The sequence below is a fragment of the Pinus tabuliformis genome, chromosome 1_1 (genome assembly GCF_031772625.1).
Source record: "Pinus tabuliformis cultivar Carrire ecotype Pingquan chromosome 1_1, CPIR1, whole genome shotgun sequence".
In the NCBI taxonomy this organism is placed as follows: domain Eukaryota; kingdom Viridiplantae; phylum Streptophyta; class Pinopsida; order Pinales; family Pinaceae; genus Pinus; species Pinus tabuliformis.
In genome coordinates, this window is record NC_142297.1 from 665,995,460 (window position 1) to 666,014,820 (window position 19,361).

General features: G+C 36.5%; 1 protein-coding gene across 1 annotated transcript; it reads left to right on the forward strand.

Annotated features, from left to right (window-relative positions):
- The first annotated feature begins 693 nt into the window (after positions 1-693).
- Positions 694-7,653, forward strand: LOC149215153 (tetraspanin-20-like). Its single transcript, XM_089389637.1, has 5 exons — positions 694-1,213; positions 2,818-2,942; positions 3,057-3,198; positions 6,856-7,079; positions 7,227-7,653. The coding sequence occupies exons 1-5, from the start codon at positions 861-863 to the stop codon at positions 7,349-7,351; spliced, it is 969 nt and encodes a 322-aa protein (XP_089245763.1). The 5' UTR covers positions 694-860; the 3' UTR covers positions 7,352-7,653.
- The last annotated feature ends 11,708 nt before the right edge of the window (positions 7,654-19,361 follow it).

A 19,361-nucleotide genomic window follows, 5' to 3' on the forward strand; every position in this document is an offset into this window, starting at 1 on the left:
TTTTCTCCTTGGAATAATTGCCTTAAGGTTAAAATGATTTTGATAGGGACTTCTCATCCTTTTTTTTTACAAAATGATGTCAGTCCTGGGAAACTCTCACCCTCCAAATCACTTTTCTTAGAAGGATCCAAAAGTGCTGCTTGAAAGAGGAAGGAGGGGGATGATTTAGGCATAAAAAGAGATAACAGTGCCGGTGAACTGGTGCAGCCTCCAAATCACTTTTCTTGAAAGGATCCAGCTATATGCTGCTTGAAATAGTGGGCTAGGGGGAATGGTTTGAAGCATAAAATGCCTATTTGTCTTCCTGTACGTGCTTTGAAACAGAGGACATTCTCTAGCCTGTGCAAGTTTATTTAGTAAGTAATTACTTGTTCTTTTTTCTCCTTGGAATAATTGCCTTAAGGTTAAAATGATTTTGATAGGGACTTCTCATCCTTTTTTTTACAAAATCATTGCCTTATTTTAAAACGTTTACTGCAAGTCCTCCTCTGACGCCGTACGATGAGATGTTAGACGATTGCAAACACCAGAACCGTCGATCAAAAATGTCACTCAGGCGGTCCGGGTAATGAAGAGCGCGGAGTGCCAATCGCCATTCCAGAGGTAGGGTTTCTCCAATGGTGTGGGATGGCCATGGACTCTTCGAGTTCTCCAGGCGGGATAAAGAATGGGACGAGCATAACTCCAAGGAAATCCCCGCTTGGGCTGTGAATTCTGGTTCGATTTCTGCCCAGTTAGGTCCTCTCTGAATTGGGTCTGCGATTTACCAATCCTGCATTCGTGTTGCGAACTCCGATCCTGTTTCTGTGAAATTGAGTTTGTTTTCTGAAGTGGGTTTGTAGGAGAAAGGATTCTTGAAAATGGGGTGCCTGGGATGCCGAGTATTCGTGGCATTTCTGCTGAAGTTTTTGAATTTCATTCAAGCTTTTATTGGAGCGTCGATGATTCTGTATGCAGTATGGATGCTCAACCACTGGAATTCTCATGTTCGCCCTCCTCCGATTGCACCTGCACCCAACAATGTTGATGGGTATAATTTACCAGCAGAATTAATGTCCCTTCATTCCTCAGTGGGGCAACAACTGGATGTTCCGTTTTCAAATCCTCAAACGATCTCGAGGGCAGATCAAACTCAGTTTCGGAAACTTGGACAACACTCTTTTGGTATAGTGGCTGGAGCGGATCTTGATGATGTGAGCCTTCCTGCTCCCTGGTAAGTCGTTTGTTTGTTTTTTTGTTGTTTCATTTAAAATTTCTGTTTTAAAAATAATAAAACGGGATAGGTGTCCATGTTTGTGAAAAATTACTTAGTAAAGGTTTCAAATTAGAGGTGTTGTGGTGTGTGCACACCTGCATGCTGCATTCTCCCTTACCTTGAAGGCAAGCCATTAAGAGCGGTACTCATTAGGTATTGTCACAGTTTTCTTGTGTCTAAGGTGTCATATATTTTCTTTTTTGGCTTTTCCCTGACAAAGCTCAGGGCTCAAGCGTAACTCCATAATTATTTTAGGCACCCATCTCGCCATTGTGGCCTAGAAGGCCCTCGCTAGCACTTTACACATTTAGAATCATCACATTTTATCTTTGTATGATGTCGTTGATAGCAGTCTGGTGAACTGGGGTTAGAAGGATCCAACTGTGCTGCTTGAAAGAGGGGGAGTGAGATAGTTTGAACCGTAGAAAGCGATGTCAGTCCTGGGAAACTCTCACCCTCCAAATCACTTTTCTTAGAAGGATCCAAAAGTGCTGCTTGAAAGAGGGGGGAGGGGGATGATTTAGGCATAAAAAGAGATAACAGTGCCGGTGAACTGGTGCAGCCTCCAAATCACTTTTCTTGAAAGGATCCAGCTATATGCTGCTTGAAAGAGTGGGCTAGGGGGAATGGTTTGAAGCATAAAAAGCGTATTTGTCTTCCTGTACGTGCTTTGAAACAGAGGACATTCTCTAGCCTGTGCAAGTTTATTTAGTAAGTAATTACTTGCTCTTTTTTCTCCTTGGAATAATTGCCTTAAGGTTAAAATGATTTTGATAGGGACTTCTCATCCTTTTTTTTTACAAAATGATGTCAGTCCTGGGAAACTCTCACCCTCCAAATCACTTTTCTTAGAAGGATCCAAAAGTGCTGCTTGAAAGAGGGGGGAGGGGGATGATTTAGGCATAAAAAGAGATAACAGTGCCGGTGAACTGGTGCAGCCTCCAAATCACTTTTCTTGAAAGGATCCAGCTATATGCTGCTTGAAAGAGTGGGCTAGGGGGAATGGTTTGAAGCATAAAATGCCTATTTGTCTTCCTGTACGTGCTTTGAAACAGAGGACATTCTCTAGCCTGTGCAAGTTTATTTAGTAAGTAATTACTTGTTCTTTTTTCTCCTTGGAATAATTGCCTTAAGGTTAAAATGATTTTGATAGGGACTTCTCATCCTTTTTTTTACAAAATCATTGCCTTATTTTAAAACGTTTACTGCAAGTCCTCCTCTGACGCTGTACGATGAGATGTTAGACGATTGCAAGCACCAGAACCGTCGATCAAAAATGTCACTCAGACGGTCCGGGTAATGAAGAGCGCAGAGTGCCAATCGCCATTCCAGAGGTAGGGTTTCTCCAATGGTGTGGGATGGCCATGGACTCTTCGAGTTCTCCAGGCGGGATAAAGAATGGGACGGGCATAACTCCAAGGAAATTCTCGCTTGGGCTGTGAATTCTGGTTCGATTTCTGCCCAGTTAGGTCCTCTCTGAATTGGGTCTGCGATTTACCAATCCTGCATTCGTGTTGCGAACTCCGATCCCGTTTCTGCGAAATTGAGTTTGTTTTCTGAAGTGGGTTTGTAGGAGAAAGGATTCTTGAAAATGGGGTGCCTGGGATGCCGAGTATTCGTGGCATTTCTGCTGAAGTTTTTGAATTTCATTCAAGCTTTTATTGGAGCGTCGATGATTCTGTATGCAGTATGGATGCTCAACCACTGGAATTCTCATGTTCGCCCTCCTCCGATTGCACCTACACCCAACAATGTTGATGGTATAATTTACCAGCAGAATTAATGTCCCTTCATTCCTCAGTGGGGCAACAACTGGATGTTCCGTTTTCAAATCCTCAAACGATCTCGAGGGCAGATCAAACTCAGTTTCGGAAACTTGGACAACACTCTTTTGGTATAGTGGCTGGAGTGGATCTTGATGCTATGAGCCTTCCTGCTCCCTGGTAAGTCGTTTGTTTGTTTTTTTGTTGTTTCATTTAAAATTTCTGTTTTAAAAATAATAAAACGGGATAGGTGTCCATGTTTGTGAAAAATTACTTAGTAAAGGTTTCAAATTAGAGGTGTTGTGGTGTGTGCACACCTGCATGCTGCATTCTCCCTTACCTTGAAGGCGAGCCATTAAGAGCGGTACTCATTAGGTATTGTCACAGTTTTCTTGTGTCTAAGGTGTCATATATTTTCTTTTTTGGCTTTTCCCTGACAAAGCTCAGGGCTCAAGCGTAACTCCATAATTATTTTAGGCACCCATCTCGCCATTGTGGCCTAGAAGGCCCTCGCTAGCACTTTACACATTTAGAATCATCACATTTTATCTTTGTATGATGTCGTTGATAGCAGTCTGGTGAACTGGGGTTAGAAGGATCCAACTGTGCTGCTTGAAAGAGGGGGAGTGAGATAGTTTGAACCGTAGAAAGCGATGTCAGTCCTGGGAAACTCTCGCCCTCCAAATCACTTTTCTTAGAAGGATCCAAAAGTGCTGCTTGAAAGAGGGGGGAGGGGGATGATTTAGGCATAAAAAGAGATAACAATGCCGGTGAACTGGTGCAGCCTCCAAATCACTTTTCTTGAAAGGATCCAGCTATATGCTGCTTGAAAGAGTGGGCTAGGGGGAATGGTTTGAAGCATAAAAAGCCTATTTGTCTTCCTGTACGTGCTTTGAAACAGAGGACATTCTCTAGCCTGTGCAAGTTTATTTAGTAAGTAATTACTTGTTCTTTTTTCTCCTTGGAATAATTGCCTTAAGGTTAAAATGATTTTGATAGGGACTTCTCATCCTTTTTTTTTACAAAATGATGTCAGTCCTGGGAAACTCTCACCCTCCAAATCACTTTTCTTAGAAGGATCCAAAAGTGCTGCTTGAAAGAGGGGGGAGGGGGATGATTTAGGCATAAAAAGAGATAACAGTGCCGGTGAACTGGTGCAGCCTCCAAATCACTTTTCTTGAAAGGATCCAGCTATATGCTGCTTGAAAGAGTGGGCTAGGGGGAATGGTTTGAAGCATAAAATGACTATTTGTCTTCCTGTACGTGCTTTGAAACAGAGGACATTCTCTAGTCTGTGCAAGTTTATTTAGTAAGTAATTACTTGTTCTTTTTTCTCCTTGGAATAATTGCCTTAAGGTTAAAATGATTTTGATAGGGACTTCTCATCCTTTTTTTTACAAAATCATTGCCTTATTTTAAAACGTTTACTGCAAGTTGTAGGAATCATGCATGTGACATGTTTTTATTCTTGGCTGCCCCATTTTGTTGTGGTTATATTCAAACCTGGGTTGAGTGTCACATGATCCAATGCCTTGGATGTACCTGTCCTGACTCCTACCTGAATTGAATTTTATTGTTTAACCTGTAAAAGCCTGTAAGCGCACCTTGTTGCATCTTGAAAAGACGGCATGTCCTAGACCTGGGCCTTGGCTCATTGCATAAATGATGGTTTCAGTGCTTTCTTCTCTTCTGGATCATTGCCTTCAGTCTAATTGATTTTGAATGTGACATATAATTTTGATTTGGTTAAACTAGAAGTTGGTAGGATTCATGGTATACATGTTCCATCCTGTTTGCTCCAAGTTTGTCATGGTTGTATGGGAAACGTGGTTGACTGCCTTGGGATCTTTTGACTTGGATGTACTTGTCTACAGCTCTGTTGAAATTGCACGAAAGGGTGTGGAGTAACAAATAGATCGGACCTACAACTATAACTGAGGAAACCAAAAAAAATGGTTGAGCCTAAGGGCAAGGGAAGAAGGCTTTTGTATTCATGTGCAAAGTTTAATCTACATTGAAAATTGTCAGTATAGGATTGTGGGCCACTTTTAGGCTATTAGTGGAGAAATGTCTACTGCCTAATTCCTGCTGAGCTATATGGTGTATTTATATAGGATCAAACCAAACTAATTTCTGTGAATATAGTGAAATTGAATGTCTTTTGCCAAATAATTTAAAAATTAGTCAATAACGGTTAACCCTTAACCTGTATCCTTATCAGATTTTCAGCCATCTCCAATGTGTTTTGCTGACCATGATTAGACTGCATTACTTTGTTGTTCTGCATACTTCCACTGTTCAGTACAATTTGTTTTTCATTTCATAAGCTGCAAAGGAGAGAATTTATTTGATGGAATATACTTGGGTGACGTCCCAAGATTTTTTCTATATTTGAATCAAGAATATTTGCTTGTTATTCTACAGGTGTGCTCACAAGGATCTTAACATGTTAGTGAATTAGGTCAAATAATAGCTACGGTTTTTATCTCCACTGGTTGGATCCAACTATTTTTGAAGAAAAAATGTCAAATGCAATGTATTGTTGCATGTGAAGTTTGTTCCACATGTCCAACATTCTTTCAAAAAGAAAAGCAACCTAGTGTTATGCAGGAGCAAAAATGTGAATTTGTCAGAGTGCATGAAATGGTGTTTAGGTTTATTTTTGTCGGACTTTTAAGTTTTCAACAAACCTAAAAGTTTACTTATGACACGAGTGAATTTCGGAATCCACGAGTAAATAAAATTTAAAATTTAAGAAAGATTCACTCTCCAACACTTATTTTTTGTGAATGATATGCTAGATGATTTTTGTGAATCTAGATTCTAAAACATGAATGGCAATACGAAATTGTTATATATATATATATATATATATATATATATATATATATATATATATATATATATATATATATATATATATATATATATATATATGCGTTGTTTCCTTGCCGTATCGTATCTGGATTTTTTGAAAATTTGCCATATCCGTTTCAAACCCTGTATCCATATCCGTTTCAGTGCAACTTAGCTTACAACTGCCTTTTGACTGAGCGGCTATGCATTGGGGGTGTTTCTAGGCTGTCAAATTACACAGGACTTGCATCTGGCCATGTCTGCAACACACTTTGGTGGTTTTGAACATGGTTCTTTTCATTAATATGAGCTTGAACACCTTGTTGCTTGTGGGTAGACCTCACATTGGTGGGATGAAATGCTTTAAAATTGACTTCTGAAAATGAAAATGAAGTTCTACTTCTATATTTTTGATAAAAATTAATGAATTTGTAGGATGCTAATCTTCCTTTAGAGATCGTAAGTATGCAGACTTGTAGCATGGTGGGATAGCATGAGTGGTTTAGTGCTTTGAGCTTCAATGTAGGAGGTCTTGTGGTTGATTCCCCAGGCTGGCTGCCTGTATTGCATGTCTCAATTGATGTCCCTACTGTGTAAGGGGCTGTAATCAGTGCCAATGTGTTTACAGTCAGTGCCATCTGTGTAATGTCGGGAATTTCCCTGGATTTTCCTGCAAGGTTTTCCTTGGAATTTATTTTTATTCTAAGCTCACATAAGGACTCTGCATGACTAGGTTTTGTTGTGAATTTTCTACTATTTGTTTGCTATCTCGCATATGAAAAGTTTATCATGAGCCTTTCTCTGTATTATCATTTTAATTTACCATTTGTTTAAAAACTATCCCTGCTGTACAATATACTAATTTTATTTTGTTATCCATGTTGAAACATGGCAGAGAAAAGTTGTTTGTCAGTATGCTGATAATAAGATATCAAATTGCTACCCAGGTTAAAACTGATGTACTCCACTGTTTTGTGGCAGGTTTATCTACACATTTCTTGGAATCGGCATTATTGTGTGTGTGATTACTTGTATTGGTCATGTTGCTGCGGAGATTACCAATGGCTTCTGTCTTTGCTGTGTATCCTGTGTTTTCAATCTGTGTGGAATATTTTCATCTTGGTGCATACTGAAAAAATTGGTTTCAGCCCCAAAAATTAGAAAACATTTACTTCTAAACAAATCCTTTATATTTTATCACTTAAGCCTCAAGATATTTCTATTCATACTGTTGTAACAGAAAACTAAGTCTAAGAGGTCAGGATGGCTGATGCTGAATACTTCATTTTGATTTTGGTCTAAATTGTAATGTTTGTTGTCCTTCACTTGAACATAGTATTCCACCTTCATAGTCCTCCTCATTTTAGTGGAAGCGGCTTTGGTAGGAGATATATTCTTTAACCATAACTGGGAAAAGGTGAGTTTTTGTCAAACCGTTGTTCTTTTTTCATGTTGGCAATTCCTCCACAAAAGATAGATGTGCCAAGCACAAAAAGTAAGTTGGAAAGCATAGAGCCTAGTAGAGAATACTTGACCACATTGGTCTTGCCATGGTAAAGTGCGAACACTGCAATGAGCATCTCTGTTGCATTTCCACATGTGGCGTTGAGCAGCCCGCTAACTATAGGAGAATTAATTAACAATATATTTGCATCAGTTACTTTGAAATGTCAAACACTTTCTCATATATATCAATTAGCTCATATTTTGTATCCACAAATATGAGTACATAGTCCATTGCCATATAAGAATCTCACTTGTTGGTCCAGTGTAGAATGCAATTTGTCTGCAACAATTTACAGCAAAACATCAGATTGTAAAACCAACAAACATAATATTTTATGAAGTCACTGCACTGCAGTGACCATTCCAAGTGTATAAACAATTGCAGTACAAGGTATAGATTACACATAACCTATGTACATATACCATGCAATTTTTCACTTACTCGGTGACAAAGTCTATACGTTCAGCAAGAGGTGCAAGGCCAAGCAAACTTATGATGAACACCCAAACCTGCAAACAAAAGAATGTGGAAAATGATGCCAGAAAAACTTACAGAAAATGTCAGAAATGATAAACTTTCAAGTAGCATGAACCCTCCGTCCTTTCTATTGATAAACTTACAGAAATGATGCTAATTTCAATAAAGAGCTTGAAAGACAACTTGTTATTGTTAGATTGCTTACAATAGATTGGGCTGGAGCTTCATTTCTAGTTGCTCTGTTTCTTCCACTCAAAGAGGATGAGTTGATTTCCATCACGTATTCCTCCAACATGGCTATCTGCAGCTTTCGCATCCATATTCAAATTAATGTTGTTCATAGGCCTCAGACATTGATACCTATTTCCAACATCTGCACTTAAGGTCCACAGAACAGACTGCTCTGCCTTGTCATGACTATAATCTGCCAAGTATATTTGTTCAACAACATTCAACAAAAACTATGGATTAGGGGACCACCGTTGTAAACAACTCTGTTGCAGCCCATAATGCCCAAGACCCTGGCATTCCGAAACCCTGAGTTAAGGTGGTTTATAGCATTGCAGTGAATAAGACTTCTCTACATATCCAGAGGAGAGGCTATATTAAACAATGAAACTAAAAGGAAAAGGGAAATAGAAAGTTTTACCTGGTCCCATTCTTTATCCCTGTGTTTCAGAGCATGTCTGGCATTCCGAAACCCTGAGTTAAGGTGGTTTATAGCATTTCAGTGAATAAGACTTCTCTACATATCCAGAGGAGAGGCTATATTAAAAAATGAAACTAAAAGGAAAAGGGAAATAGAAAGTTTTACCTGGTCCCATTCTTTATCCCCGTGTTTCAAAGCATGTCTGGTGGCCTTGTATATCGATATGGATACCTAGTTGTTGTTCACGTGAATTCATTTGTTTAACTTCACCTTCAACTAGGCAATCTTTAAGGTATCTAAACAAGTTCAATGGATATTTATGACTACTTTTATTCTATTTCATAGCCACTTTAACCCCCGAATAGGGTTTTCGGCATGGCTTCCTCAATTCAAACTCATTATCATCGACCCTTGCTTTCAAAAAAGCCCATTCACATTTCAATATTCTTCCACACACTATGCCTTACGGCGTTTCCTTTGCAACATTAGGTGCAAATGCTAGTTATAGTTATGTGTAAAAATATCATAAACTTATAGCGATAACAACAATGTGCAATGAAACCAACCTGAGATAGACAAATTTTATAACTTCATTTATAAAATTAAACTTTTCATAATTTACAGTTTTATAGGGGAGGATGGTTCACTGGCCTCTACCCATTTATACAATAAATCAGTGACCTGTCCACTGTGTCTCGGCATGCACGCTATGTCGTCCCTATGTAGGTTTTAACCCTGTACAAAAATTACCTACAAACAAATTCTTAAAACATAGAAAATATACAATGGCAAGAAACGCAAAACAAATATACAGATATTTTCCCTACCCTAGATCCCAAACCCAGGATTACCAAATTGATTTTTCATTATATTCCTTTCAATGTTACAATACACATATATACGTGTCGAAACATTCATAACAAGGAAAATTTTAGGGGTGAATTTTGGCCCTTGGGCGAAATTAAGGGGTTTTAAATTTTTATTGGGTGAATATTTTGTATTAGAGTACAGTGTTACAAATCGCCTCAAATTTATTTTATAAAAAAATTAGGTATGAAGGTTAGCCCACCTTATTTTAAGGGAGAGGGTAAAAAAAAGTAAATTTATCACTTGAAATTAGGAGTTACAACCTTTTATTCTATTTGCCCTAATTTTCAAGAATAGGTATTTATGATAGTTATTTCGCCCTCCCTTCCCCATTTGGTGTAAAAAATGTTTCGTCTTTATTTCATGGTATTGGAATTAATTTGGAGAAAATGACCCTCGTTTTTTGGAAAAGATGGTCACCAAAATGGTCACAAAAGAATAATTCATTTTTATTTAAAAATTCAAGTCTCTTATTGTCATGTCTATTTAAATATTTAATAGTTCTCTTTCCATCTTCCAAGTTTGCATCTATTTAGTCATAATTAAATATTGAATAGTTCTCTTTCCATATTCTAAGTTTGCATATGTTTTATCTTCAAAGTACATTCTATGTAAGTTATGTTTTTACGAAGAAATGATAAAGTAGTTGTTACTATTTGAATACCAAAGTGTTGACAGTTTGAAAAACTCTACCAGAAGACAAAGTAATTGTTACTATTTGAATGCCAAGGTGTTGACAATTTTAAAACTTCATGAGAAAATCATTTGTTGGAAGACACCCTATTAAAAATCAAATTTCGCTAAAATTGTTTAAATTTTATCAATTATGTTTCTACTAGGAATTGATAAAGTAGTTGTTCTTCTTGGAATAGTAAGGTGTTGGCTGTTTCAAAAATTCATAGATGTATGAAGACATCTTATTAAAAAAAGATAAGAAAATATATTTAAAATAGATGTATTATCAAAACATGTCATCCAAAATTTTAAGATTGAAATGAAAAAAGTTATATTAAAATGAGAATTTAAGAAAATGAATAATAAATTTGAAACTATTTATTTCAAATAAACTTTGTTAGAAAGATGAAGATGGAGGAGAGATTTTGAGTGTTTTTTTATGCATAGATGCATTGCAATTTTTATTTACTAGGTGCCTATAAACATCAACAATCATTGAGATTTAACATTTTGAAGACATTAAAAAAAAAAATTGAAGATATTAAAAATGGTACAAGTGGTATATATATATATTTATATATTAGTTACAGATCTATTAGGTTTCTATAGGGATTAAATATGTTCTATGCAAAGTCATTTTTTTCACAGTCGATTTTGTAAACATTGAATCCATTTTATTCATTCAAAAATATAATTTAAACAATGAAAAATTACATGTAGTGTGTGTGTGTGTGTGTGTGTGTGTGTATATATATATATATTGTTTTTAGAGGGATTAGATCTGTTGTGTGCAAATTATTTAGTCAAATTTTTCGTTGTAAATAAAAAATGTTGGCTATAAAAAAAAGAATATACATGCTGTACTCTTACTCTCAACCATAAATAAAATATTTCAATGTCCATATGAACTATCATACTCTCATACCAATTTTATAGAGAAATAAAGTAACTAAAAGTAATAAAAAAATGTTATACTTTTGAGTACAACAAATTGTATAATTCCTATGCTTTCTAAAAAAATATTTTAGTACCTGACTTAAAAAATCTTTTAGTACATGACTCAAATAATGTTTTTAAATATGTTAAGTCCACGTGGCTTTGGATTGATTGTGAATGGGTGCATTGTTAAGAGTCCCCTTACGATAGGTCACTGGTTCAAATCCTCTATGGGTGCTTACCTACCATAAAAAACAAATAATGTTTTTAAATATGCATGTCGAACAATTTATTTGAATCCCAACTTCATGCATATGTATATGGACAGAGTGTAAATGACTAATTATTTTAATGTTGATCAAAAATAAAATATTTCAATGCTCTAAGGGGAGTAATTAAAAGTAAAAATGTTACGGAGCCATGTATTTTATTTAATTATTAATATCAAATTAAAATGAAACATTCAAAAATATATAATTAATAATAAAATATTCACTACTACTAATAAATAAAATATTCAAATGTATTAAAAATATATATTAGGAACATAAAACTCATTTTAATGTGGAAAATATATTCCATAGATAAAATATTTCAAGAAAAATATTTAAATATCCATCTATTATATATGATTAAAAAAACTATATATTCATTATATAAAGCAATTGAAAAAAATATTTTTTTATAGCTAAAACATTTTAAGTAGTCTCATTGTGGCCCTTTTTTAAGAATATTTTTTGGTCAATTTTGTTTGAAATCAAGTAAAGATGTGTTAGAATTGCAAGTTTAAGCTATGTAGTTTACACAATCCAAGTTGTCAAGTAATTTTTGAAGACATTGAACTATATATATATATATATATATATATATATATATATATATAGATATAGATATATATATATATTGGATTTCCATATTTTTTAGTCAAAATTTTCTCTGTAAAAGAGATTTTCCTTGGAGCTACAAAATTGTCTTGCTCCCCCAAAAAAATCCTATATACTCTCTCTGCAAGATTGAAATCCAATCTAAACCAATACAAACATGTATGTGTACACTGATTTGATCATGTGTTCACAAATTTGCTATTAGTTCCAAGTATTATAGTTAAGTTTCTAATTAAAGAGTTGGTCCTCATATCCCACGGATGAAAACATACGTGGAAACAAAAAAATTACCGTGATCGCTCAATAAGAATTTGAGGCATTGTACATATGGATTTTTATCTAAAATGCTCAAGAAGCACTTAGAGAAATAAAAATCTTTATTGATAGCCTAGTTTTCAAAACCTTGGGGTATAGAGGAATTATGCCTTTTGGAATCTTCCCTTACACAATTATATTTTATATCTAAATATTTGTTACATTATTTTTAATCAAAAAATTATTGAAAATGGTCTATATTTTGTTTTACCTTTAGTTTAGTGCATAATAAGTGAGTTCTTATTTTAATAAAAAAAGATTACAAGTTAAATGAATATGATTAAGTAGACGAGGCAGAATATATACCTCTAGTTTCATGCATAACATTAGCAAAGAAAGCATATATTCCATCTACAATTCTGTATTCCCTAATGGTATCCTATAACCATAATATCGATTCACATATGTTCATCACACGCTATAATGTTATGGAATTTTGCTAGCACACTCACATCGAAAAATAAATAGAAATAATGATACTTAGTAAAAATGGTGTACCATCAAAATTCCATTTACAAGAATTACATTGGCACATATAACATCGATTTCCCCTTATGAAGAAATAGTAAAACTATAGCAATATTCAATATTCAACATGAAAATACTAAAATACTCCAACAAAGTGAATTGTATTAATCATTTGAATAAACAAACTAAAGGAAAAACTTATCTATTTGAAAGTTGAAGGCCAACACTAACTTAGGTAGATAAATGCTCCACACAGCCATACACTCTATTGCGCTTATTCTTTTTATACTAGGCCACCCCAATTGAGGCTATGATACCACTGACGAAAATTAGAACATTTTTATGGAAATCCTTTTATCTTAGGACAAAAAATTTCCTATCCCATTGTCTCACCACTAATTTTTTTCTTGGAACAACACAACAATTTTGGTGACACATTGCTTTCCTTACATAGCAAAAGGAGAATACCTTCCTTATCTACTCAAAATTCCCTCAAAAATCTCTGATCTCTCCCTCTATGTGTGCATAAAGAGTTTAGATACTATCCATTAACTCCAACAACATTTACTTAGTTCTTGAACTTTTTCAAGTGTTAAAGGCTTCCTTGCTTGGTCATTCAACCCACACTATGATTTCCTCCTTAGATTATATCCATGGATTCTCCATCACATAGCTTGATATCTTTCCTGGATCCCTTTCCAACCCAATTTTTGAATCTCTCTATGTTCTCCCTCTCTAGAATTCGCTTCTTTTCCAAGGAATTAGCTTCTAACCATTTGAATATCTTCCTTATCTATTTTCATAATCTATACATATTTTTGTAGTTCTCATCACATGAATTCAAAATGGTCTCTATCATTCCTTGATCAACCTCCTAGTATGAATCAATACCTCTAAAACTACTTTCATGGATGTTAGCATCAACCAAGAGAGAATGAATTTACCTCTCCCTCTATTTATTTCTCTCTTATAACCTACTTCTCTTCCATTTGATTTTCCTTCTCTATTGTGTCTAGCCCCATGCATCTCTCTTCAATATTCTTTGCATGAGTTCATAATGGTCACACACCATTCATGTGAATGTGAAATGGCCTCCACCATTCACCTTAGAACCAAAATTAATTATGTCATTTAGGTGATCATTGTATTGTACTATGTTGCTTGTCTTAGTCCAATAATGACCAATAATGAATCATTATTTCTTCCCTACAACTATTCACATACATGCCTCTAAGACTACATGAATCATTGCCTCTCTATAGTCACTTACCTACATACAATCGTCCTTTTGTTCCCTCCCTATCAACCACATGTGTGGGGGGAATAATGATGAATGAATGAATAAAATAATTACCTCGTCCCCAACACCCCATGAGACATCATTTTCCCCTGATTGTGGGGACATGATTTGTTTCAAAGAAAATGGGAGAAAATCTAGGTTTTATCACTCCTCTCTCAATTCCCATGATGAAGGTACTTATCGCCTTGATTTTGTAATTATGGAAGGTGTACATATCCACAACCACCACATGTGTTCCATGATTGGTAGCTAAGGTTTCTATATTTTTAGTAATGCACATGGTGATGAAGGAAACAAAGTAAAGTTTGGAAAAATGGAAAACTAAGGATTATTCAGTATGTAGAACCCACTAGGACCCTCTCATCCTTCCCATCTCTTGCTATCATAACCCCTTTTTTACGTCCTCCTATCTCATGTAGTTCTATTATTTTATTAAATTCAAGAAAGATAATACTTACATTATTCAATGTACCATAAAATTTCTTCTCATGGTGTAAATAAAGCATGGTAATAAAAATATACATGCTAAACAAAATCAAACATTTAATCATAATTAAGTATAGTTAATCAATGGGATCTAATACTAGAACATTCTATCATATACCCCTTCACATAACACAATCATAAATATTCTCTTCACATCAACAACACTTATTTTCCTCATTCTTCAATTGTATTTGCAATGCCATCCTATTCACTATCTTAGTATACCACCAGACTTCAACATTCCAACATATGCCTACAATAGTAATCAATTAAGCATACATATTATAGAACTTATCAAGAAACACTTATCTTATGCACAAGATTTATCAATTCCATGATGTAAACATATATTAAAATATATCCCATATAATGGCTTCCATAGGAAATAATTAATTTCATTATCCTTTCTAACTCACCCACAAGATTCTAGCCACCATTCCACATGAACTTTTAAGTTTCCTCCTCCCTGATACACTCACCGTATAGGCTTAAATGTCCCCTTATCTACTAAAAATTCCCTTAGGTGATCCATCTTGTCATGGAATTCTCATGTAAGAAGAGCACTAACTTACCACTGGACATCCACCAGTGGTATATAATGTGTGGCAATCACAGGGTTCCTTTGTCCTAACAATGGCCTTTCTTCGAGGGTTTCCATCTTCAATAGCCATCATTGACCATGGATCATACACATACAATTAACATAGATATATTCATAATAATACAACTTATAAATTCTAAGTCTAATTCATAAAGAATATCATATTTCATAAGTATGAGATTCATTCTCATAGTGTTTGCCTCTTATTTGTTGTAGCACCTAATCTTTCTTACAGAATTATACTCATTTTCATATTTGAGACCTTTCTACCTACAACCTAAACTTTTCAATCAACCAAGTAAAAATGAGTATCTATGCATATAATCCTTTCTTTCAATATTTACTACCATCCATGAGATGTTCTCAAAATAATATTGACAAAGTAATAATTCAATCGTTTTTAGTTGTTAATCATACTCAATTAAACAAAACTATGATTCAATATACAGGGTAATTAACATACCTACCATTACAAGATGATACTAAATATTTATTCCAATAAACCATGTCTCAATTCTCATGATCACATCTACTCAATCTATCTTTTTCACTTGATATCAAAATACTACATTTCTGTACCATGTATTCCACCATCATTAGTTGGAAATTCTAGCCAACACCTCAACACATCATCTAGTCACCTCCCATCCATACCTTAGGAATACTACAAGGAACTCTCCTTCTCTACTCTATATTACCTTAGTAACCCTCTCCTTTATAGGTGCTTCTCACTATTTGCAAGAAGGTTAATGTGTAAAACACTAATATAAGCAAGGAGTGTTGGGCCTTCATTTAATTTTGAAAATGTTTTGACCAATTTTGGCTGACCAAAGTGGTGAGCTCCAGTATTGTAGCAATAATGCTACCACTCCTGGGGCTTCCTGTCTCTTAATTTTATCAACCCGGTAGTTCGTACAAACTTGGAAGCGACGGCGCTGTATGCACAAGTACTAGCCCTTGTCGCAGCTGTCACTTGGTCAGCTGGCACAAGTCCACTAGGGCTTAAGCCAACTTCTATAGGCTCACAGAAGAAGCTTTATCAATGATGGACGAAAGCTAACTCAAAGGAAGGCTACTCTACTTGACAAACTGAATCAAAGGCAATCTAAAGCATGTAAATCTATGAAACCCTAATTTAACTAGTCTACCCTCTATAATGCAAAGAATGTGGATGCAACTCCCATGAATGCTGTCATTACCTCTAACAAGTGTAAATGCATGGGTCTAAGCTACTTGCATCATGAGAAATGTGTTTTTGTGTTTTTTCTTTAGGTGTGTGGAATGAGTGCGAACTTGACCTAATTAGGGTTGATTGTGCAGGTGGGATGTAGAAGGAAGGAAAGTGTGGGACAGGTTGGGGAGGCTAGGAAAGGTTCCTAAGGATCCTTAGCACCCATCCACAGAGGTCCCTCACGTTCAGAAGCTCGGCAACGAAGTGAATGGCCTCCTACAGGAAGGCTGCAGGGGATCCTACAGGATACTCTGTTTTCTACAGGATGGCTGTGCACGTCTATAGGATGGTTGGCCATGGAGGTTTTTAGGAGTTGATGGAGTGTTGGAGTGGTGTGGGAGGCTAAGGGAGATGGAGATGGACCTAATGATGTCTTAGGAAATGGCAAGTCAGACGAAGGAAGGGTGCATGCAATGGGTTGATGTTTTGGAAGGGTGGAATCAACGAGAGTGAAGGAGATGGAGCTGTACGTGAAATGAGAGAGTTGGAGGGCAAGTGAGTGAGATAGAGGGTGAATAGAACTTGCAGGTGGATGAAGAAAACGACGAAGGAAATCGCTTGAGCAAAAGCAGTGTAAATAAAACAAATGACCTGTGCATCAAAACAAGAAATTCATTAACCTATTATGCCATGAGACCTATAAATCCGAAATGGAAAACAAGAAATGAAACTAATGCGTGAGAGTGCAGTATGGATCAATGTCGAGAATGTATGAATGGATCTTCAATAAAAACGTTCATGTTGCAGCTTGCGTGGAGATGAAATGACTGCTGTTCTTTTTGGTGGCTGATCATGGTCTACACCCCAATCCCAAACAGTGAGATGGCAGTGAGCCTTTACAACCTGTTTTTGTTGGAGCTCCAAGAGATTTATTCTACCAACCTATCAAACTTGAATACTGAAAGCAAAGCATCATACCAGTCCTATCTATGCTAATGAAAACAATTAAACTAACAAGCTGGAAATCCGAATTGCATAGGAAACTAAACAAACTCAGGTGCTGGAACTAATGGTAAATGCATTACAACACTGAGGAGGTCTATGGCTCTCAGGTTGGGCCCTAACCTGAGAGCTATAGCTCCTTGAGAAAACTCAGAACTAACTCAAAAGTGGCCTTCTTTATTCATGATCAGATAACATGCCAAATTGGCTTACAAAAGAGAACGAAACTTGAGCTGTGCTCCAAAATTACAATAGTAATACGAGAGTTTCAACAACCTAACCAAGGCTAAGGCCTCTATACTTATACAAAACGATGCTCCAACAAGTATCCATGATTCTAGGAGCTCGGCTGTTCAATCTATAGTTTAACTGCTGATCCTGTAGGATGATCATAAATGCTGTTTCCTGTAGAGCAGTTTTGAACTGCTGTTCCTGTAGAACAGCTGGCCGTGTATTAAGCTCGGAGGGAGGATGGAGTGGGGCTCGGAGTTCTTGGTGAGGATCACGAGGAATGTCCCCCAAGACCGTGGACAACCTCTCCTTACGTCAGCAATGCCAACTCGTTGTCTCCTTGCCACCTTTTCGTTGTCTTTTGCTCCCTTTTAATGCCAAAACCTGGAATCACAATGCATTAGCTACGTAGATAAAGTGCCTATCCTTTCTCCTACAAACAACATGAATAAACTAAGAAGTGTATGCATAAACAATAAAAATGAATGGTTTGAGCAAGCAAAATAGGCCAAAAATGAGCCCAAATTGTACCAAAATTGGGGCTCATCACAAAGGATGAGAAGGAAATGGGTGGAAACAATGGTTAGCTTGTGGAAGAGTCAGTTGGACAGCAAGTCAGGAATAGGCAGTTGTGCAAGAGTTGTGGCAAGGTGGCACCAAAAGACAAAGGTAGCCAAGTGGGTAGGAAGGTGAAAGAGCAGCCAAGCAAGAACTGTTAGTTCAGGTGACAGAAAGGAATATAAAAGGAGAGGGCTAGAAACAAAGAGAGGTTGGCTGGTGAATGGGATAATCAACAAGGCTGTTGGAGCTCGCGGGCAGATATTTGGTTGCGGTAGACTGGTAGCAGGACGCAGGAGTCCATACAAATTGGGCCCTTACGGTCGAGATTGAACTCATGGATCTAATCCGAGTATTCGTTGTAGTTTCTTGTGGCGAATTCCAAAGATATGTTGTATTGTTTTATTGCTAAGTTAATAGAGAGAAAGCTAGACTGGTTGCAAATCATAATATGTATGGATCCCCTGGTGTGATGAGTTTCTAAAAAATTTAAATGTTCCATCAAATGCATGTATGTAGTAGTTCTTTTGTAATCATTGTTATGTTGTTATCTCTGTTTTGCATGTAATGGATATACATTTTTTGTTGGACGATGCCTCGATTGGTTCTCCCTTGACCCCATGCTGAGCCTTTCTTATTTCCGGTCACAACACGCCTCGGGTGAGACTCCTTACCCTTTGGATAAGGTGAAAATGCCAACATTGTCCTAGACTACACCAGACCACTGTTGGCCCTCTGCGCCCAAACTCAGGGTCATTTCCCCCTGATGACTCTTTCATGCCAACAAATGGTTCCATTGCCAGGACCTGAAGTTACGAGAATTGGTTCGGAACATGGTGTCAAGGATATTCTAGAGAGAGATCAGGGATTGGTGGTATCATAAAGTAGATCATGTTCAAGATTCCCGTAGAAATCAAACGACGGGAAAGATATGTGAGGGGATTTTATATGTCGATGGTACCAATGATCAGTATGATATTTTCTAGTGCAAGTTTTCAGAAGACCTGTACAATTCGTTAAGAAGGCTGAAGGGGCAGAACCAGTCAGGGGGATCGATGGCAGTTAGCCGCAACTAGACTTTGTTGGATATTGCACTGCCCCAACAATTGGACAACGATCTGACTAGAGTAGTCGATCTTTGGATAAATACTATGGTGGAAGGATATATAGTCAAATTTGCTGCGAAGAGTTATCAGTCTTTCTCAAGGGAAGAAGTTGTATTCGGCTCCGGATTAAGAGGAAGGTTGATGAAGGAAGTACCAAAGTGGATTAAGATGTTTATGGTAGAAGAAGGATTATTGCCCTCCCCCACCGTGGGGATGGCAGCGTAAAACCTCATTACCGGGGGAAGGATGTAGAG

Coding starts and splice junctions, on each gene's coding strand:
- LOC149215153 (XM_089389637.1), top strand. CDS start 861: ATGGGGTGCCTGGGATGCCGAGTATTCGTGGCATTTCTGCTGAAGTTT. Junction 1,214..2,817: donor GTGAGCCTTCCTGCTCCCTG/GTAAGTCGTTTG, acceptor TGTTTTCTGAAG/TGGGTTTGTAGGAGAAAGGA. Junction 2,943..3,056: donor CGTCGATGATTCTGTATGCA/GTATGGATGCTC, acceptor TTCATTCCTCAG/TGGGGCAACAACTGGATGTT.